The 22,812-nt window shown below is 42.4% G+C and overlaps 2 protein-coding genes across 2 annotated transcripts; one reads left to right on the top strand and one right to left on the bottom strand.

Moving 5' to 3' along the window:
- The first annotated feature begins 20 nt into the window (after positions 1 to 20).
- On the top strand, positions 21 to 12,249 carry sirt6 (sirtuin 6). The gene is made up of 8 exons (XM_080482881.1): positions 21 to 204; positions 626 to 753; positions 5,672 to 5,854; positions 7,325 to 7,384; positions 8,236 to 8,331; positions 8,748 to 8,828; positions 10,045 to 10,168; positions 10,334 to 12,249. The coding sequence occupies exons 1-8, from the start codon at positions 139 to 141 to the stop codon at positions 10,640 to 10,642; spliced, it is 1,047 nt and encodes a 348-aa protein (XP_080339007.1). The 5' UTR covers positions 21 to 138; the 3' UTR covers positions 10,643 to 12,249.
- An 8,716-nt stretch (positions 12,250 to 20,965) lies between these two features.
- LOC308121538 (relaxin-3 receptor 1-like) lies at positions 20,966 to 22,545 on the bottom strand (the record flags this gene model as incomplete). Its single annotated transcript, XM_080482813.1, has 3 exons — positions 20,966 to 21,577; positions 21,684 to 22,127; positions 22,345 to 22,545. 3 exons carry the CDS (start codon positions 22,543 to 22,545, stop codon positions 20,966 to 20,968), a joined length of 1,257 nt encoding a protein of 418 aa, XP_080338939.1.
- Positions 22,546 to 22,812: the final 267 nt, after the last annotated feature.

Below are 22,812 nucleotides of genomic sequence, written 5' to 3'. Positions count from 1 at the left end.
CCTGAACGCAGCACGTCGTCGTCGCTGGTTGATGACGTCACCCAAACAATGCCGTCTGGATGAGCCTGGAGAAATTAAGACAATACACGACCATAGTTTTACACAAGAAAAATACAAATATAGGGTTTAAAGACAGTCATGTCTGTAAATTACGCTGCTGGACTCTCTCCGTACGCTGACAAAGGCGTTTGCGGGCTTCCCGAGGTGAGTTCCAGCTGCCCGCCAGCTTTAGGAAGAGCTAGCTTTCAGTTTAGCCGCGGAGCTCTGACTGGGTTTGATGCTTCTTCTCTAAATGTTTACACTTGTTTATGCACAAAATCACAGCTGTTTGCGGAGAAAGGCTTGTATATAAATATTATTATTGGCTTAATTACATCTAAAATCATCACATTTTACACGTTTTGGCCATTGTTACCTACTGGTTGTGTAAAGCGCGTTGACTCGCAGTTGACTTGTTGCCTAAGAATCAGTGTTTCACAGTGAGAATCAAGATGATTAATGTAAAGATATAGTTTTTATTTACCGATCGCCAAATTTAGAAATAAAAAACGTGATTGGTTAGTTATTGAGCCTTACATACTGTAACAGTCAGTTAGTTGAATTGCATTGTTTGTTTGTTTGGTAGACGTTTGATAGTCCTGAAGAGCTGAAGGTGAAGGTGGAGACTCTTGCTCAGTTAATCAGAGAGTCCCAGTACTTGGTCGTCCACTCTGGAGCTGGAATCAGCACCTCTGCAGGCATCCCGGACTTCAGGTGAGGCACGAACAAAAGCACTCCATTTTTCGGTTATTTTCATCTTATGACACTTATTTGATTTAACAAATTGCTCTGGGTAAACCACACATTTAGTCGTTTTTTTTCTAGAAATGTATTTTATGTATGAAGAGGATGTAAAAGTATAATTCAGCAGACCAAGTGAAGACCTTTTGGTTTGCTCCTGTAGTACTGCTGGTTGACCAGAGGATGGTGCTGTTTGCTTTTTATATGAGGGAGGTACTGAGGCTGGACGGCTGGATGGAGGACATCCAACCTCAGGACTTTCCTCATCAACTCTGAACGAGCTCGCCAGTCAATCACAGAGAGACATGTTTACGTTTGTAAGAGTTACACATACTATTAACATTCAATTCTATTTCGTGTAATGTAATCCGTGTGACGCAACGCTGTAAAGATTTTCCCTCTGAGATTAAAAAAGCATTTTCTATTATACTCTTCTGTACTGAAATAATATACAGCCAATGTCTTTTTCTTCTGTTGTGATAAAACAACTGAATTTGTTAGAGTCGCTCAAAACTGTTTACCGCCCAGATTGATTTAGTAATTAAAAACATATTCCTCAAATTTGTTCAGTGGAGAATGCCAGACGTCCGTTCTGTAAATCCATAAATACTCTACCCAGGCAAAAGAGTGTTTATATTTATTTACAAACCTTTGTTTTTAAGGAAATATGCACTTTCTGTCTTTGTTGGCAGACGGTTTGTGGTTATGAGCTTTTCAGAGCTCCCCCATTGAACAATCGAACATTACTTTGGAAGACATCATGTGGTTAGATTTTCTTTTTTTCTCAAAATGATAATTTGAATAAGAAATTGCACTGGCACTGTTTATGTGTTGAACTAAAGAAAAATCCATTTGCGACGAAATAAAGTGAAACCAACCAAGAAATCTAAAACATTTTCAAGTTTCTTTGTGGTGGTCTCTGCTTTCAGCAAGGGTTGGATAACAAATTTTTCAGTTGGTTTTTTTTTTCTTTGACTTGCAATTTGTCAATTTCTACAATATTTTTGCAAAGAAAATCACATGACAAGCCTTTTCAATTTAATCAAAATTTTTAGTTTCCCAAAAGCAGTTGGATTGGCTGGTTATACATCTGTTGTTGTTTATCATGTTGTAGATGTAGTTTATGTCTCTCCCTCAGTTGAAACTATTATTTCTGTGGACATTTATGTAATTGATGAAGTGATGACACTAGAAGGCTCCATCAAGTAATATTTTAGGTCTTAACTATGGCAAAGAGCAAAAAAAAAAAAAAAAGTTGTTTCTTTGTGAGAAGCAGGACACGTAGATGCGCATGAGGGCGTGTTCACATTCCCCTGTTTGTTTCTGGACCAGAGTCTCTTCAAGGAAAAACCGTATCGTTTGGGCGACGAGAACACGCCCACGAACTCTGAACCGGAGCTAACAAGCGATCGCTGGTCCCCTTGAAAACATGTGTCTCGGTTTGTTTACAAGCAATCTTTCTGGCGGGCAAGGGGAGAGTGGACGTGAGGTTCTATGCAATGCATTCTGGGTAGGAAACAAACAATGCGAGCTGCACCAATCAGAGGAAGCAAACACAGAAAGACAAAGTTGGATAATATCTCGCGTTCAGATGTGGAGTAGTGAGGATGAAGTAGTGAAAAAGGCGCTTATTGATATCTGGTCTGAAGATTAGATATCACGGTTGTTTGTGGCTACCCATTAGGCCCCAAGTTAACTAGCCTAGCCACCATGGGCTAAAAGGGGGGGGGGGGGGGGGGGGGGTGACTTCTGGTTTCAGTCCAGACCAATCAAAGGGAGCTTTCAAATAGTCCCTGCTATCCACTTTTCCTATTCGGTTTCACCCAAAGTGTTTCTTCTTCACTTCCTCTCTGGTCAGTGTTTGTGTCGGGCGACAGCGCCCCCAAACCAGCAGCTGTTGCAGTTACATTACTTTTTCCAGGCGGTTTGATCTGGTCTCAAAGTGAATGTGAACGCCACCCGAACCAAACGAAGGGGTGAAAATTCTCGGCCCCCCCCCTCCCTCCCAAGTGAACCAAGTCCCGGACTATCCAAATGTGAAAGGCCCCTAAGAGTCTTCCTTTAGTGAGTACAGAATTGAGTCTGAGGATTTCCCATCTGACTGGTCCTACATATATTACAGGGGTCACAGGCCATTAAATGTGATCAAGGGTACCAGTGATCTGGCGGCATGGTCAAGGAAGCCTTATTCAGCTAGAAGCCCTAAAATGGCTTGCTGGGAAAGGGACTATGTGATTGTAGACCTGTTGCCTGCCATGAACACTTCCTGTCAGCCCTTGAGCATCAGAACTCAACCGACGATCGAGGAGGGTGTCCTTCATATTTGCTCTGTCCTCACATAGACGGCCAGCTGCATGTGCACTGTGTACCGAGGGAAGCAATGGCAACAGGAGGGACTGTTTGAACAACACAAGCCGGGGCAGGTCGGCTCTGAAGAACAATCTCCCTGGAAACCATGGATTGTTGCATTTGTGTTTGTGACTTTGACACAAAACAGCTGCTCATGACTGTTGCAGCGCATGTGCACCTTTGCATGGCAGTGGCGTTCCTGTTAAATTAAGGCCTTTGGGATCAAACTTGAGCAATACATGAATGCAAATTTCTCTTTCCTCACAAATGGAGAAGACCAGAACTATTGTAGTACAACTTTTTTTTTTTTTTAAACCTAATAACAACAATGACTTATCGCATGATACGTTTTTAAAAAACTATCAAAAAACCTTTTTATTCCTCTATCCACTACGACCAAAACAACAATAACCAAAAGATAGCCCCTTACTGACGTCCCTAACTGAAAACAACAGAGAAATAGGATTCCAAATAAAACTATGCTGCTCTCCTTTTATAGAGAAAAGTGTACTGCTCATTAAACATGCATAATATGAGGAAATAACACTGAAGTGAGTTCTTCTTTGTTTTCCTCCTCCAGCCCGTGTGGATTATATAATTGTTAATGTTATGCTATGGAAAAAGCCGGATAACAAACTACTCGATATAATCTGTGAAATTGAATGCGGAGCGTCTTGAAATCATGCAGAAAGTCAACAAGTGCTTGCCTCTGCACTAACGTCTCGGTAATAGTGAAAATGGACTGAGTTACACTGAAATGCACTTGAGATTGTTGAAACAGGACCAACCTCTTTAAAAGAATTTCAAAGTGAAACCTAAACTCTCATTTCCACTGAGCGTGTGAGAAGTATGCTGAAACAAACAAACACACACACACACATGAAAAAAAAAAGCAAATGAAAACAGGTCGGGTCCATGTCGGTCCCACTTCACAGTTTACTGGACTTACTGTAGCTTGTGCTTGACGCCACAGGGCATCTTTCCCGGGTCCGGTGATGGGTTGGAGCTGTATCGGCAGCACAGGTGGGAACACGTTGGCTCGCAGGGCCAAAACATTAAAATGAATGTAGTGGTTGATCAAGTCTGGAGGAAAAATTTTATCTTTAATTGATGCGACTGTCAGTCAGTCTGGGCTGACCTTGTGGGGTATATCATTAAATCCAAGACTCTCACACACACACACACACATACAGATTAGATTCCCCAACGCAATTTACATTCATATACACACACACACACACACACACACACACACACACACACACACACACACACACACACACACACACACACACACACACACACACACACACACACACACACACACACACACACACACACGAGATGGGGAAAAATTTAGCTTTCCAGGGAAATATTAACATTGATGGTACCAAAACATGTAAATATTGCATATTCGTGTCTTTCATGTCCGCCAGCATCTTTCTAACAGCGATAAGCACGTAAAGTGATGTACACGCGCCATAATCCCTCACTGCTAATGTGTCTTTGAACTGCTCTATGCTGAGCAGGCAATAAATCATCATGCCAGCGAAAGATAAAGCTATTTTAGTTCACACCGAGCGCGAGGGATGAGCTTGTTGGGGCTGCTGTTGAGAATTCACAGGATCATTTCCGCTCCTCTGATGCCTCAAGATAAGTTGCGTCTGCTCACATTCACTCGCCGGCTGTGGGCGTGTTGAAAAGCTCCAGCCTTGACGTAAGAGGTGGTGCTTTCATTCATCTGTTCAGTCTGCGGAGAAAATCTTTTTACATGACGCAGACAGAAACCTCTTTGATTTGAACAGACGTGTTTTCAAGCGTTTTGGTGGCAAACACCAGACTGAATGTGGCTGGGATATTTCCATTAATGTCGGCTGTTGGATGTGGGGAGATTTCTTTTTTTCTCTGGGCCATTTGCTGAACAGATTTTTACCAGTTGGAGAATGTGTGCAGCATTACCATCTGTGTGCAGAGGATTCTCGTAACACAACAACCCCTCTTAGAAAATAAAGATGATAAAAACACATGGACTCCAACCTTTTTAGTTGGTAGCTTTTTTCCTGTAACAAGACACACTTAACACTGTAACTTAGTCAAACTTCTGGATAGGATTTTATTCAGTCTCCGGTGTCCTCTGCCTTTCCCTCACACAGCTCTCCCTTCTTATTTCCGAGGCCTCTGTGCTGTTACCCAGAACTCTGCATAACAGCAGGAGCTGAATATGAGGGGCTGCTAATCTAAGCCTGACCTGCTTTTTCAGACCTTTTTCCATTCAGGGGAAAAGAAAAAAGGCTTTACTTGGACAAATACAACGTTATTAGTTGTTCATATTTTGATTAGAATGTGTAAACATTTTAGTCTTTAGTGCATTAATCTCTCAGATCTCGGCTGAAACCTTTCACATTTGAAATAGTCAGCTATTCATTTGAAATCCAGACACCAGATACAGGCATCGAATGCTTCCTCTCCTCCTGCTGTACCACAACTTGTCCAGTCCTGCTAATGCCCTCCCCCGTCTGTCCGTGGCCGTGTCCTCTCCCAGGGGTCCGAAGGGCGTGTGGACGCTGGAAGAAAAGGGCGAGGAGCCTCGCTTTGATACCACGTTTGAAGACGCCCGTCCCAGCTTGACTCACCTGGCACTCCTGGGACTGCAGAGAGCCGGGTACCTCAAGTATCTCGTCAGCCAGAATGTCGACGGCCTTCATGTTCGATCAGGTTTTCCAAGGTAACCCCGGCCTGCTCATACTGCAATGTCTAACTTGAACAATTAAGCGTTGGGAAGCGGTTACATAAAAAGTATTGACGTATGAAGCTTTAAAGCTAGACGTGAGAATAACAAAATAAAAAAAGAATTGTTTAATGCAGTGTTGAGCCACAGCATGCTGTGAACAACTTCAATGTAGTTTATGAATCAATACCTTTTCAGTATGTCTGCACTTTTACCTCAAGTAAAAAAAAAAAAAAAACCTTGTTTAAAAGATTTTCTCCCGTCTGGTATTGTAATGATGGAGACATTGTCAATCCAAACTTATCCTCGCATGACCCTTATGGCTGGGATTTATGATTCTTCTCACATTTGTACTTATCAAACCATTCAGCGGCGCCTCATGCAGTGTGAATGGGGGCATTATCATTCTGTAGAAGAACTCTTATAAAACAGCGTAGAAATGGCTCGTTATTCAAAACGGGGTTGTCAGGAGTCTTTCCTTCAGGTTGACTGAGAGCGGGCTACAGCATCTGCCCAGTTCTTCAAAATCAAGTCAAGGATCATTAATGTAATTATACAGCTTTTTACATCGTTCTGCCTGTATTAGCTGATAAATCAATGTAATGTTTCACATATTTACAGTAATCACAAAGTAATTTATTGTATTACACGACAGTGAATTGCTGAATGTTTGACCTATTGACCCGACACAACTCTGATATTCCACCGTCTGGAGATCGTCTTGCTTCATAGTTGCCCTCATCTACGGAAATTGAAACTTGACCATACTTACTGCCACATATTTTAGTTTACTTTGACTTCTGACGTTGTTCTGACGTGTTGCATAATTGTAGAAATTTCACAATTTGCCCGGAATGTTTGTCATATAGAAAATGCAATTTTCTAAACACAAACGTGTGTGTTTATTGCATTTGTATTGACATTACAAAGCCACGTCCTCTTTAAGTGGAAGCACAGTGGGTGAAAAGAAGTGTTGGCAAAGTTTGAGCTTTTCTTATGTTGTTATGGAGCAAACAACCATATTGATTTTATTGTTTTGTTCTCTCAACACCGCATTCAGCATAATACCAAACGTATTATTTCACACTTAATTGATTAAACAATGTTTAAATTCGGCTCTTATTAAAGTCCAAGCTGTTGTTTGTGATAATAGTTCTGAGAGCGTCACTGTTCAAAACAAGCTGACTTGGTTCTCAACGTAATGGAAAGTATTTGGTCTGCTTTGCATAAATCAGCGGCGCTGGACTCCCCAAAGGCTCAGAGTCCAAATCTCAATTCAATATGCATCTCCTGTTTTTTACGCATCTTAGAATCCCGACTTTCCCTGGAAGCCCTCATAAGCTCTTTCCTTAAAATGAGGCCAGAGAGGCACAGAGGTTCCCATTAAGGTTTCCTGACTTTCGCATAAACATTGAAGTTGACATCCTTTCTTGTGTTTTCTTATTTCTCTCTTTCTCCGTGTGTCAGGGATCTGTTGTCGGAGCTTCATGGAAACATGTTTGTGGAGGAATGTGAGAAGTGTGGCAGGTAAGTGCTTGTGAAAGCACAATTGAATGCACATTTTCCTAATTCCCTTTTTAATAAGCGGCTGTCTGACTCAATACCATATGTCGTGTACATGCACATGGCAAGTTTCCGAAATGTTGCAGACAAGATTAATTGCGGCTCACTTCACATTACAATATGCAATGGGTCACTTTTCTTGTATCTCATGTTGTTGCATTTCCCTCCCCGGGAACTGAGTGTAGTTTTAGTTTTCAGAGACACGTGTCAGCCATAAATAATGTGATCCCGTGGGAGCGCTGGAATTGAAATTCACTGAGGAAATCCAGACTGGAGATTTAAAGGACTGGACGGAGCTCTTGAAACCTGGTGCAGATATGCTGCAGCAGCAAAAACCAACCTTTAAAGCCACTCAGCGTTTTGCACAATGCCTCCTCAGGAGACTTTAAGCAGCTGTCTTTCAAAGGAAAAACTTATCGCATTGCGTGTGTCAAAAGAGTGCAACTCCGTCACGTTCTTCCAGTGCAATGCAAAAGCAGAGCAGATTAGATTCGAGGAGGATAAAAAAATAAAAAATTTGAGAATTAAATTGTCTGTGACACACCCAAGGAACATTTGTTGTGCAATGTCATGGAAAATGTCATGAAATTGGGAGCAATAATTCCAACATGACCACATTGTGATAAATTCTCGGCCGCAATTTGGCTGTCTGCTAGTGAGGATGATTAAAGTCACCCATTTCCTGCTGGCGAGGTGAAAGAGCATTAGATCTATCCAGTAATGGGCCCATTATTGAGTATATAAGTGACGCTTGTTTTGGGTTCATTTGTCTGGACGCAATAACAAGATAAACTGTGGCATTTGTTGTTTTCCAGACAGTTCGTGCGAGAAAAGGTGATTGGAGTGATGGGGCTAAAACCCACTGGACGTTACTGTGACGTGGTACGATCAAGAGGACTCCGAGCCTGCAGGTAGCACGTCGGTGCATTTCAGAGTTCACTCGGTCGGTCAAACTGAAGCACTTTTCTTACAAAGAGAAAAAGGAACCAGAGGAGAAGCCAGAAGTAGAATCGCATCGCCGAGTCAAACTCCCTGCGAGAAAACCAAACCAATCAAAATAGATGGGTACATGAATACACAATAATGATAAATACCACATTAATAAAAACACAAGGTTCACTTTTAAGTGAACTTTGGGTCTTGTCACTGTTGTTGTTGTTGTTCTAACTGCAGATATGAGTAAAAGGCCTACCCAAAGACCTCGGGGCTTTAAAGGGTTCCTATGATAAAAGGAAGTCCAAAAAGTCAAGGGATCTTAAAATCTGAAGCACACTGTACACCATCCTTTATTTCCCCACTTTTTTTTATTTGTTCTTTACTCCGAAAGGGGGAAGCTGATGAGCACAATACTGGACTGGGAGGATGCGCTTCCTGACGGAGACCTGAACAAAGCCGAAGACGCAAGCAGGTGAGACGAACTGACAAGCTCTAGTTTCTACTGCCTTCTTTCCTTTTCATCGGCTCTATAGGTGTCTTTTGTTTCATCCGTATTTGTCATCGAGTAACAAAGGAAACGTTCTGTTATTTATCTATTTATTTTTCCCCTGACTATGTCGTTTCATCTCATCCTCAAACGCTCCGGCAGTATTTCAAGTATTTCCTCTGAATTGAAAAAACATAAAATGATTTGCATCACTTTTGCCGTCGCTGTCTGTCTGTGTTGGTCGGCCATCATGCAAGTAAGTCCTTATTTGTTAGACGTGTATCACAGTCAATGTTATTGTATAATTTTTCCTTTGAAGCTTCATCATTTTTATTTAGTTCATCAGCAATGGGTACAAATTATCTGGATGTATGTCCTCTTAATGCAATATAAGTGACCTATTTACCAGTTGTTCTACTTTACTATTTAAATCCTAATCTTGAGATGAATAGTGACTGTTGTTCTAGCCAGGGGAAGAAATTGGCAAATAATATACTCTGTCATAATCTACCCCTAAACCCAACACGCATGCCGTTCTATCGACAAATATTAAAATAACTTTGTCCAAAATATTTAATACTGTTATACTCTGATTTTATTTTGAGAACCACCTGGAACACCTGCTACTTTCAGTCCTGCCTTGTTAAAGCACGACTTTAACTCTCCAGAGTGAACCATTGTCCCCCTGCAGAGCTCATTTCATTGCCCTTTCTTATAAACACACACAAAGATCAATAATTGAACCCCGTGTTGAATGGCACAGCTTCAGTCCAGCGCTCATGGCTGAAAGTTAAAACTGTGTGAGGCTGATTTGAAGCTACAGGTTCCACTTTTCAGCAATAAAAGGTTGGAAGTTGGTCGCACATGGGAAAGATCCTTCTTTTTGTGCCAGAAATCCCGGCCTTCTCTCAGGATCACTTCCAGGCGTCGTCCTCTTTAAACACAGTTCTCTGTACAAGCCACAACCAACAGACTTCATACATAAACACAATCCAGAAACACTCTCGTCTGCTCTGGGATGAAGCTCATTAAAGTGCTCTGAGGCAAAACGAAAGTGTTTCCCATCAATCTATCTTCAGTAACACTTCCAAACGTGGTGGTTGTGTTGTGCTGGAGCCGCTCCCAGCCGTGAGCAAAGGTAGGACACACTCTGGACAAGCCGCCAGCCCCATCACAGTGTGTATCTTGTTTATTTTACCAGGAAGGCAGATTTGGCACTGACCCTGGGCACATCCATGCAAATCAAACCCAGCGCTGACCTTCCACTCCTCACCAAGCGCAAGGGAGGCAAAATTGTCATCGTCAACCTGCAGCCAACCAAACACGTGAGTTTCCTGTACAATCGCTTCTTTGTGCTCCCGCTGTGCTCAGAACAGAGGAGGAACCTAACTGATGCCCTCTGCCAGAGTGGGCCATCGATTCTGATGCTCCCGTGACCCTTTCAGCCATAAAGTGGTGCACTTTTTGAGGGTTAATTTTCTATATTGCAGGACAAGCACGCACACCTTCGTATCAACAGCTACGTGGACGAGGTGATGAAACAGCTGATGGAGCTGCTGGGTTTGGACATCCCCAAATGGGAAGGACCCACGGTCTGTGAGAGCTCCTCAGGCACGTCCGAGCCCACCGCTGACACCAAACCGCCACCTGGCATAGCTCAGAAGAAAACCGTGAAAAAGCAGCCCGTTGTGGAGGAGGCAAAGAGAAAAGCTGAGCAGTTAACAGAGGATGGTATTAAGGAGGAGCCGGTTTTGACGAAGAAGGAGAAAACGGACTCAGATGAAGATAAGCAACCTTAGGTTCTTTTTTTCTTCAAAACAAGTTGGCAACATAAACCTGTTCAGAATCAGAGCCGGGTTGTTTCATGGGAGAAGAGGGACGTTTTCTTGTACCGTAGTAGTTTTGTTATTCTGAGATTTCGGACTCTCCCGACACAGCAGAGGTGGGCAATCGGTCCTGCCTGGGTTCCCCGTCTCCCTGCTCCAACACGGTTGAATTCTGCAGCTATGCAGAAAGCCTGATAACAAGCTACTTATTAAAGTGAGGTCTGACTGAGCAGGTTCACGTCGATACAGCTACACTGAGCTGTGACTTGAAGCTGAAATGAGTGAAACCCTCTAATCTGACCATCGTCACGTTTTAGTCCCGTGGAAACACAGACTGTGACGCTCCCCTGGCTGTTGTAAAGGAGAGGATTACTTATTATTCCGTGTCCAACTTGGGGAGATCCAGATGAGATCTGGGACGTGTCGTCCAAAATAAAGTTGTTAATGAGGTGTGGGAGGTGAAGTTGTGAAGCTTTATTAAAAGCTTTATTTGAACCAGACTTCTTGCTTTGAGACGGTGAATTTAAAGTTTCTTTTTTTCCTTTTTTTAATCCCTCATGAAAATAAACTTGCCGAGCTCCACATAGCTGATGGACATTTTACTTTGGACCTTGACAATATCTAATAGTACTGTTGTCGAAAAATGTTTTTATCTCAGGAAAAAACGTCATATTCACCTAGAGAAGTCTCTTCACTGTTTATTTTTTTTTTGTTATTGTTTTTTACACAACAGACAGTGTATAAATATGTTTTGACAATAAATAGAAACATTTTGATAAAGATCTCAGAATTTCTACCATCAATTATTAAATGACTTTGGGCTTGTTGAACTCTCTACACACCTGAACTTAACAGCAGAAGCAATCTTATTGGTAACCTGGCATCAGTGAGAGGACGAGAGACGGAGGGATGAGAGTACTGCTGTATTCCTGTGTGAGGAGAACCACAGGTGTTCTTCTAAAGCAGGTGATTACCGCAGTAAAGGTGTTGCTATGTGCCCAATGTTAAATAGACTTCAGTCCATTAGGGTACTTTGTCTTTCCGAACGTATAAGCGACAGATGTTACAGCCAGAAAACACCACAGCTCCAGCTCGGGGCGGCCTGGATGTGAACGGGTCATTACACAGTCTCCATTACCTGCTTTTAGCTTCTCCAGCCACGGATTACTGTGTTTTAAATTGTGTCTCCATCACACCGAGGAGGAGCCGAATGTTCACACTTTGACCTTGAAGTCTACTTTGTCCACGATCTGAAATTCTGCTGTGGGGGGAATGTGATTTCATATGCGTTCAAGATGACATGAAAGTTTAATAATAGACAGATCTGCACAATCTTGTGCAGCGATAACTTCAACTGTGCGCTTCTAATGGCAGATTATCCAATCTAAACAATCTCCAGGAATTAGTTTTTACCTTGTCTCATCAAAGTGCTTTATATGTCGAAACATCGACTGTGTTGACGTCAAAGGGAAGTATTCGGTATTCTGTTCTGTAGTAAATCCTCTCCCATATCTCGTGTTGTTGCCCACCTCGCATTTCGTTTGCAAGCAGCCATTTTGACAATAAAATGCCTGACGGTGGTTGCTATGGTCTTCCCCAGAATTCCTCCCCGTTCCTCTCTCAGAGAAGTTGTTGACATGGTCTCACGGTCTTTGAGTTGCTGTAACGAGACAATAAAGCCAAACGCTGACGGAGCAACCCACCCTACAAAAGCAGAAACCTTAAAAATGAAGCCTCATAGCAAAAAGTTTACTTTGAGCCACATTTAGATGTTTGCTGGAGGCTTAGGTGCTGGAGTACTTAAAGTTATGCTATGCTGCCAAAGGTAGGCAGTTACCGTGCTCTGGATTCTCACAGTGTGTTCTGATACACACAGGTTAACCCTTTTTCACGTCCAGTATCATTTTGGATTCACACACACAGGAAGAACATGCAATTGTCCGCCCAGAAGGCAACACATCTGGACTTAAACCAGGGGTTTTCTTACTGTTAGGCGAGAGCACAAACCACTACACCGGGGTATGGCCCCTGATTATCTTGGGAATTTCTAACAAGTGGTTCTAGCATGGAGTCAGTAAGCAGCCCAAATCATGATGCTCCCTTCACCGTACACAAATAGATGGATGCTCTCACATTAGTGAGTGTCGCCCTTTCATGAAATGAATATAGCCTGCAGCCTTTTCCTCACTCACCGTTCCATTGTTAGAGATTTGCCTCTCTAAATGGCCTTCATTAAAGGGTAGATGGCTTCATGTATGGGCTGATCATTCCATATCTCAGATTATCTGGAGACACTTCTCAATGTTCAGCAAATCAATAATTACCTTGAATGGAATCAGGTGGAGTTCATGTCGGCACATGCTGACTTGAGGTTTTCGATCTTTGAGCGCCAAATGGCCTCTTCTTGAGTGATTACCTTTGTACCTTTGAGTACTGTGACTATGCATTTGATGGATTTGTTCGACATGTGTTCTGTATTCATGAGAGGTGCAGATCGGATCCTATTTTACAACCAATTGATGTAGAAGGTTTAAAATGTGCCTCTCTTTTTTTTTTTTCTTCTTCTATCATTCAAGTTTGCATATCATACATAAATTTGTTCACGGTTTGGCACAATGTTCACTGCAACAGCTGTAAGCCCGGGGCATTGGTTTGAAATCGTCTGTCCAGTCGGGCCATTTTCATTATCACGGTACCTCAAAGAATTTTTATTCAAATTTGCCACAAATATTTCCTCTCACTCAGGGATACAACAGTTCGATTTTTGAAGAAAAGGGTTGCATATTAAGGTCTACTTACAGCCCTTGTGGTCTTATTATTACCATGTCCCAGAATATTGTTGTTTTTTTCTCAACATTAAGACAAATGATTAGACACCCGTGGTCAAAGATCAAGTCAGCTGCAGCTTCACAGTGTCCAATGCATGCAGAGCGTCAGGAGAAACTTGCAGAATTTACATTTTGATGAACTTCCTTCAAAGATAATTTCCTACAAATAGTCTCAACGGAGGAACAATCACACAACTCTGCTTTCACAGCAAATCAATATATCTGCAGTGCGGTATTTATGAGTATCTTTTTTTTCTGAGACGATGTCTCTCAAATTGTATAAAGCAGATGTTCTCGCTCTATTGTGTTTTGTAAATGTTTTGCTGTGAGAATGCTGATGGAGACGTACAAAGGAAGACCAGAGGGAGCAGGGAAGAAGTAGAAGTTTGCATGAGAGCGATGATTAATAAACGTAAGCGGGAGTAAAACTGAGAGTCAGGAAAGATCTGTGTCGAAACAGGGTCCAGATCCAAGAAAGTAGTGAGGCCAGTCCTGCTGTATGGCTCAGAGATTGTGACAATGACCAAAAGATGGAAAGCTAAACTCCATTCTGCTCGCTGTGAGTCAGCAGAATGGACGGGATTAAGAAGGAGAACTCATTGGTGGGAAATGACAGAGAGGAGGCCGAGATGTATGTCGGAGAGATGAATGATATAAAGGCTAAACTAAGAGGAGAAGAAGGACAGTGAGGATGTTGATGGATTCAGTGACCAACAGGAGACAGAAACATGATCTGAACATTTACTGTGAACAGAACAATAAATGGATTTCACTTATATAATGAGTTTCCATCACAGCTGTCAAAGAGCTTCGCATTGTTAACTGTTTTCTTTAAGAGTCAAATTAAAAAATATATACATATATTTCAATAGAATATCCTTGTATGTCACACTCCATGTTCATACTAATATGTCCTCTTAAAACTGCCAGCGGTTATTTGTGGAACTCTTATACCATCCAAGGGGCCAGTTTAGATGGCTTAAGAGGATTTTGCACAGCACTTTATACTTCTTGAGCTATAGTAGATAGACTGAGCTTCATGTCGAGTGTCCATGAGTGTTGTTTTATCTTTTTGCTCACTTACATAGAGAACAGATCAGAAATCAGGCAGTAACAACGCTGTGAGTAACCAAACACTCTAAGGAGCATTCAGAGGAAGGACGATGAGTCCATTAGTGAGGACCACCATTACATCTGTACCGTATCAGTGTCCACAGGGTGGACCTGCAGGAAACCCTTGCAGTGCACGAGACAGACTTTTGTGTGTCACTGCTCATCTCCGCGTGAACTCAAGGACAAGTGTCCGGGAATCAGCTTCAGAGCTGTGTGCGCTGTGAAAGCTTCTCTGGACATTAATCAGAACATGATTTCACACGTCCGAGCGTTGAGGCAGAATAGCCATGAGGAGCCAGTCAGTGGCAGCCGGAGCAGAAGTCTGCATCAAAGGTTCCGTGACCTAATGAAGCCAGAATCAAGCTCCCCTGTTGTAATTCAAAGTGCCATGTCTGGAAGAAAGCGAGCGCAGCCCATTAATCATTTAGCATCAGCCCCGCTGTGAAGTTTCTTGCCGTGTGAAAGAGTTTGACTGGTAGTTACTGGCATTGCTTTTGAGGAAAGTCAGCACAATGAGTGGAGCATGCCGGGCCAGAACTTTCTGCTCCACCCTGTCAAAGGACTGCAGATTGAGAGTTACTGCTCCCATGTGGATGTCACAGCAAAGTCAACATGCAAATCAAGAAACCAGAGTGTGCTAGCAGTCTGTTTATTGATGCTCTCTATTCAGCGCCAGTGAACCGCAGCAAATCTCCAAGGAGGAGAAGAGCTGAAGCTATAATTGATGTCAAAGGTTCAGCATCGCAGATATGATAAGGATGAAGGGGAGGAAGAAACATCGATCTGATCAGAAACTATTTTTTCCAGAATTCCTGATAACTGCGTTTCCATTTGACACAAACAACAGGAGAAAAAAAAACAGATTTCCTTTCAGATGAGGCAAATAAAACACAAAACAGGATCCAAGAACAATTCTGAGAATAATTTGTTCCACTTTCTCAAATAAACCAATTAAACGGCGACATGATTGAAAAAGAGCAACGGCATGGCGCTGCAGTGGTTTGACCATTAAGCTCACAACACCTGGGCTTAAAAAGGAAAAAAACTGAACATTCATGTCGACATTTTATGATACGTCTTGTCGATTTGTGGTTTCCCACCCCCGGATGCTTCTTGTTCCACTTTCTGGATAACACAAAAGACTGACGAGTGTAATTGGAAGAAGCTCAGATAGTTGATACCCTCCAAGGATATTAAGTCATCTTACTCTGAAAAGAGATGCATTTAGCTGCAGACAAATCATAAATGAGAGGGAAAAATGTTCAAAGAGACTCTAAATGGAGCTTTTATAACTGGAAGCGGACGATCACTACTTATGCTGACAGAAATGCTCGCGGGAGCAGTCGCTAAGGCCTCGATGGACCTTTTATTCTCATAATGAAATTGTTAAAAAAGACCGTATCAGAGCCCAGAAATGATTTCATAGACATTTCTGACATCGCTGGTAAAAGAGGAACCTGGAGTCGTCCATGAACGGTCGATGCTCTCCAAAGAAAATGCATCAAACTTATACAGTCTGAACATGAGTAATCTGAAGAAGGACCAACATTGAGTTCAATCCTGTTTGAACGTGTACAGGATTAATTGGGAATCGTATGCACATAATGTTACACGTATGCATTTGCATTTGAATAGAAAGTCTTTGGTTCAAACATGTTTTCAACACCGTAGAGGAATCTTTGTGGCAGTATTTGAAAAACTACTTTCAAAGCTAAATTAATTGCTTTGTAAAATAGCCATCTCTCAGGGAAGGCTTATAATAAGCAAAACCATCGCTGAATGTGTTTGGGACTCTGAGATGCATTTATAAAAAGCTTTTATATCAAGTTTATGTAAGGAAAAAAAAAAGTCTATAAAGAAGACACGTTGACCTTTCAACCAAAGCCTGGCAGCTATGATTTGAGTTCATGTTGAAGGCTTTGATATGCTGCTGAGAGTTTGAAAATGAGTCAGTAGAATTACCTTCAGATGTGCTACAAGTGCTTCAACGACTTAAAGCATTTTCATTTTCGCCCGATACAACTGTGTGTGAGTTTATCATTGATGAAGACCAAGATGCCACTTTTTTTTTATCTTGGATAAAAAAAGACTGTTAAAAACTATACCACAGGTTTCTACTATTCTTATCATCATATTTGCACCTTTTTCAAGCGGTGCGATGGTGAACACTCACCCTCACGAGAGCGAGAACCTGGGTTTGGTTCTCGGTTACACAGGTTTCCTACCACAATTCCCCAACTTACAAGTTTGGTTAATAGTCCATAGGAGTGTGTGCTTTAGTGAATGTTTATCACCATACGTTCACCCTGTGACCGAATGGGGAGCTGCTCCCTGCAACCCTTACTTGGAATATAGTGGGTTGGAAAAATAAGGTCAAAGTCGTATATGTGTCTAAAATATCTGTGTGTATAAAATCTGTATGTGGAGGAAAAGTGAAAACAAATTTTTTTTTAAAAAGCAGCCATACAAAAGACTTTGCTCCTTCCAGATGAGGATGAATGAGGTAGAGAAGATGGCACACAGCATCTTCCACACCTCGGAGCGCCGTGAGCAAATGGGAGGGAGTCTCATTTCTCCTACAGAAGCTCATCTTAACTGGTTTTCTCACTGACGAGGAAGGTCAGTGCTACTGGTCTGAGGTCATTGGCGTTCTGTTTTGCACAACAATGGAGTCTTTCCAAAGACATTAGATCTGGAGGTGGCGGGACGTTTTTCAGAGTCGGCATTGTGATATACAGTAGACGAACGGATTGCCATTCATATGTGTAACTTTACTGAAGCAGGTGCAGTCATGAGCGCCTGGTTTCAGACTGTGTTTCTCTACAATTCTGCACAAATTATTCTTCCTTTTGCTTTCGCTCATCACATTCAGTGTCCCTGTCTCCTGACGCTGAGGTACAGCTACAATTATTTCAACAACAGTGATTACCTTCCTTAATCGATTGACCTGCCATTCCTAAAGTGCTCTCTGACTCATCGGTTGATTTCATACCGCTCAGCTTGTGCATGTTTCTTTATACAAATAAGAAAAAAAGAACACCAGCACGTGTTGACAAGAATCTCGCCACCTTTCGAACTGTGAGGGGGGCTGCACACTGTATTAGATGTGAATGCAATGATTATTATTATTGTTATTGTTGTTGTTGTTGTTATTTTATTATCTTTTTGTGACAATTATGCAAATATAAAATACAAAATGTATTCATCAAAGGATTGAAAACTGTCTGTAAATATTTGTTTAGTTTTTTGTTTAAGCTGCTCCGAAGGTTTTCTAATGGTGAACTGTGTGGACTGCAGGCTGGTTAGTTTAGTACCTAACATACTGTTGCGGGAAATGCATAAACATCGCCCTGCTGAAAAATGCAAAACCTTCCCCGACATGTTGTCTTGATTGGAACATAATTTATCTACGTTCCTGCATTGGGGTTGTCCTTACAGATCCAGGAACTGTTTACGTCATGAGCACTGATGTAATCGCAGATAAGCTTTAACCCAGTGTCATTGCATTTGTTTGTTTTCTCCGTAAACTGGGTTCACAAACAAGGATTACCTGAAGAGTTTTCCTTGCGGTGATATCCAGTAGAGAATCAAGCCTGTTTTTAATGAAGTGCTGCTCGGGGTCCCAAACATCACCACTATGTACTGTTGACCTTCGATCTTAATGAGATTTGCAAATTCATTCCATTCTGTGTTTATTTACATTCACCTCGGCTTCCTGTGAGCTGCCAGGTGGTGCAGATATTAATACTCTCACCTCACAGTGAAAATATATTCCCAGGTTGAATACGGACTTAGGTGCCTTTCTGTACACAGTTTTTCACATTTTCCTTTTTCCTTCCTTCAGGTGCCAATGTATCGTGCCTTTCATATTTCTTTCAATATAGAGGCCCCGTTATTATTGACACCAAACCAAAGGCTGATTGCAACACAGAACCCAACCCCAGTTTTTCAGACCTATTTTCAGGGAAGGATGTATTTGGAACAATACCGTACTTGAAGAACAAGTACAGCAATTTTGACAATCCATACTGGATCATCAAATATACTATTATGATACTCAAGTGTAGCGATTACCCTGGTTATTCATGTGTAGTGGCAGCCATCGTGCTCATTCACAAAGGTAAAAGATGACGGCTACGACAAAAGATGAAGGCAGCGAGGTGCAGGTGAGTGAAGAGGAAATAAATTGGGAGGAATCTCTTATTTCTGCAGCAGCAGACTACTGCTCTGACTTTAATGTTGTTGGGGACCATGGGTTGGTAATGTAATAAAGTAGGTCTTGCATTTTTCTTTCAGATGTACATCTTTTTATATATGCAAATGCATAATATATGTCACCTTTATGAATCATCCTGACTACAGCTTGGACAAAAGGGAAACGGTTGCTGGATTGAGTACTGGCGTATATATATATATATATATATATATGACAGCCACCATTGATGTGTTGTGTAACATCACCCATATAGAATAACCCATATATTTAACCCATATGGAATGTATGATGTATAAATGATTAATGATTTGCATTTTAATAATCTGAATTGAGTTGGGGTTTTCAAATGTATATAATCTAGTTGTCATACATTATTAAAAAAAAAAAAAAGTGGTTTTGCTGGATTTTGGTTTACAAATGCTGCCTGCATCGACTTCATGACCAGATTAAATCAGTAAGACGTCACACAGACAGGAGGCACCCTGGAAAGTGGAGAAAAGAGGAGAATCAGATCAATAAGACACACAGGCAATAAGTTGAATAAGGAGGCCTTGGCACACCCAGACTCTGCTGCACTCAGGACTTCTCGTTCATGTAAATGTTTTCCTGGTTATACCAGCAACTTTGCATGCAGACATATTATTTCATCCATTGTGTAAGTCTGACACAAACTTGACCCATTTCCATGTCTTTTATATTTGTAAATCATGCTCATTATGTGTGACCATCTCTCTCTCGGGAAACAAACATCTTAAGCGCGTAATTGTCGTAAGCCAGTAACCCGTGCAGGATGTACATGGTCACGTATGAACAGCACTCACACATGAATTTCCTCAAGTGGTATTTCATCAGGAGGACTCCGTGAAATTGCTCCCTTGGACAAAATTGCAACGCTTGTTTCTGTCAGACAGGTCTTGTTTTTTTTCTTTTTTTTCTCATGATGTGTAGCAGCTTCTAAAATAGGACATCCATCTGGCGTGTGGGTGGGTGAAGTGTCACTGGCCATTGTTTTGTACTTGACGAGAAAGCAGTTCAGTTGTAGGATGAGTTTCTAAATGTTCCCATTAAATCTAAGGAAATAGCTATGTTTTGGTATTTTTCTTTCCACTGCATTGCCACAGTTATGTGAAAAAGGGCACTGGCCCAGTTTTTCAAACAATTCTTCCTCTGGAATCTTGCGTTCATTGTTTTTTTTTTTTGGGGGGGGGGGGGTTCGTTTATAACTGGAAGATGCAAGTTCCCATGGTAACCAGCCATCTTAATACCAACATCAGAGCAAACAGTGAAACCTGTTGGATAAATCTGTCGCTCTGATTGGAGCGGTAATTACTGCCAGAGTGCCACACAATGGAGCAACAGCACTACTGATATGTGAACTGTGTGGGCAGCTGAAGATGGTTATCCGTGTTCAAGATTTAAAGGTTGGAAAAGGGCAAAAACGTGGTCCCGCCTTTGTTCGGCTGACTGCCTCGTCTTCATGGCGTTGACTGCAGGGGAGATTAACTTTCCCGATGCATCGCTAAACTCTTTTGTGCTCTCATTTTATTGAATGTCACATTCAACACATGTATTCACAAGACGGATCACGAGCGGTACAGCAAAGAACACGCGGAGAAAATAGTGGAAGGTTTCATGTCAGATTGCCAGATGTCCCAGATTTTTCTTCCTGTGAAGGGTAAGACAGTGTAAATGATGTAAAGTATAGTCTGTGCGATTAACTGTGTGGGTACTTGAGCTGCACAAAAGTACAAATAATTCATTTGTAAATTCACTATTTAAGGACTTTATTTTATTTATTTATGTGCGTGGTTGGAAAGTAAAGTGGACTTAACAGGACATTAATATGCAACTGATTTTCGGGCTCGATCTTTTTCAAGAATGTGCAGGAAATTACATCCAAAAGGGCTTACAGTATTTACAGGTACATGTTTAAGAAGTGATTGAATGAATGAATGACAGTGGCAGTAAACGTCAGACAGGAAGTAAAAAAAGGGCGGGCACATACAATAGAATTGAATTCTGAAGGATCATCTGTGTATGAATAGGGACAATGTTACACATGGAAAATAGACTTTATATATATATATATATTTTTTTTTTCCAAGCAGTCAGAATTGTCTATTGTCTCAGCAGGATATATCACATATTGATGCGTTTATGCATCATGACCATGCCGGCTGGGGCTTCTTCCACTCGCCTCCCTCTCAGAGCCACAGTGAAGATATTTTGGAGGGCACGGGAAATTCTCAGCAGGACCTCCTTCAGTCCGGCTCTGTACTCTCTCCGAATGAGGCAGTAAAGGACGGGGTTCAGACAGCTGTTTGCATGAGCGAGGCACACAGTCAGGGGGAAGGCGTAGGCCTGGGCGTTGTAGAAGGCTTTGCTGAAGGGCACCAAGTCAAATTTGATCAGGACACCCCACAACGTGAGAGCCTGATTGGGCAGCCAGCAGATGAAAAAGGACAGAACCACGATGGTGACGGAGCGGGTCACTTTGGAGCGGCGACGGTGGCGTCCTTCCTCGCACTCTGACCTCTCTGAGACACTCCCGCTGACCACGCTGCCGACCACACGCCGGCTCAGGATGAACCGCAGCAGGAGGAGGTAGCACACCGAGATGATGATCAAGGGAACAACGAATCCCAGAAGGACCTTCTGTGTTTGATAGAGTCCCAGCAGGACTTGTGGATCCCAGCGACCCGAGTCCGAGTCGGAGAATCGAACCAAGCACAGCTCGTCATCTGCGGACACCTGCAAACGTAATAAACGGATCAGGGCATGTGAACAAAAACAGAAGGCATATCATTTAATAAGATAAGCAACTCAGGGCTGCTGGATGAGTCTCGATTCAACAAACCTGGACTGTTGTGGAATAAAACGCATGAGGCAGCGTAGCCACCAGTGACACCACCCAAATGGTTAAACTGGCCCACTTTGCTCTGGCAGTGGCAGTCCTCGGACTTCCCATCTTCAGGGAGGTGATCAAAGAGTGGTAACGCGTCACACTCATGGCCGTGAGGAAGAAAACACTTGCGTACATGTTCATGGTGGTGACCGAGCTCACAATCTTGCACATGACCCGGCCGAAAGGCCAGCGGAAGTCCAGCACTGTGTCCACGGCCCAAAAGGGCAGGGTGAGGACGAACTGGAGGTCCGTCAGTGCCAGGCTCATCACAAAGCAGTCGATGGAGGAGTGATGGTGACGCCTGCGGCGGGAGTGCAGGAGGAAGAGAGCCAGGAGGTTTCCCACCAGCCCCAGGACACACACCACCAGATACACCATGGCAATCAGAACTCGCACCTGCCAGAAGCATAAACAAAATTCACTTACTTTGTGTTTCGTTTTCATAGCTGGATTGTTACAAAGAGCTCAAATAATAAAGTAATTATGAGGCGGAGGGAACAAAAACATCCGTGCAAACTTTAACCAGATATTATTATAAGTTAATAATTCATGCGCAACTATGTCAAATATATTATTCTTCTCCAGGAGGATCTGCATTAAAAGTTAAACCCACCGCCAGGTTCGCGCTGTCCCCATGCAGATCCACAGAGGACTCTTTGGAGAGGATGTGCAGCCAGCAGTTCAGTGACAGGTTAAAAGCAGGCAGGTGAGAGGTTGCTTCTTTTGGGCTGACAAGTTCGGAAATGTCACTGTCTTCTCCTCCGCACACATTGAGAGCGGCCACAGGTCCGGAGGAGCTGCTGTTGCTCTGCATGGTCCTGCACATCAGCAGCAGGGTTTACTGTGTAAAAACTCAAAAGTTTCCGGGTGGTCCTTTTCCTGCAGGGCTAACTTCCAGAGACTGGGTGCAGAAATTGGGATTTACTAATCTTCATGTTTCCTGCCTGACGGAGCTCACAGATGCGTAATGCGCGTCTCTGTGCGCATTTTTTTTTTATAGTTTTCCCAGGAGAGGAATGTTGAGATATCAAAATAAAAAGCTGATGAATCCGCATCATTTTTACAGCCAGAAGTGTGACAT

Source organism: Lipophrys pholis (genome assembly GCF_963383615.2).
Source record: "Lipophrys pholis genome assembly, chromosome: 1".
In the NCBI taxonomy this organism is placed as follows: Eukaryota; Metazoa; Chordata; class Actinopteri; order Blenniiformes; family Blenniidae; genus Lipophrys; species Lipophrys pholis.
Note: the sequence above shows the minus strand (reverse complement) of the source record. Positions and strands in the feature narration are given on the sequence as shown.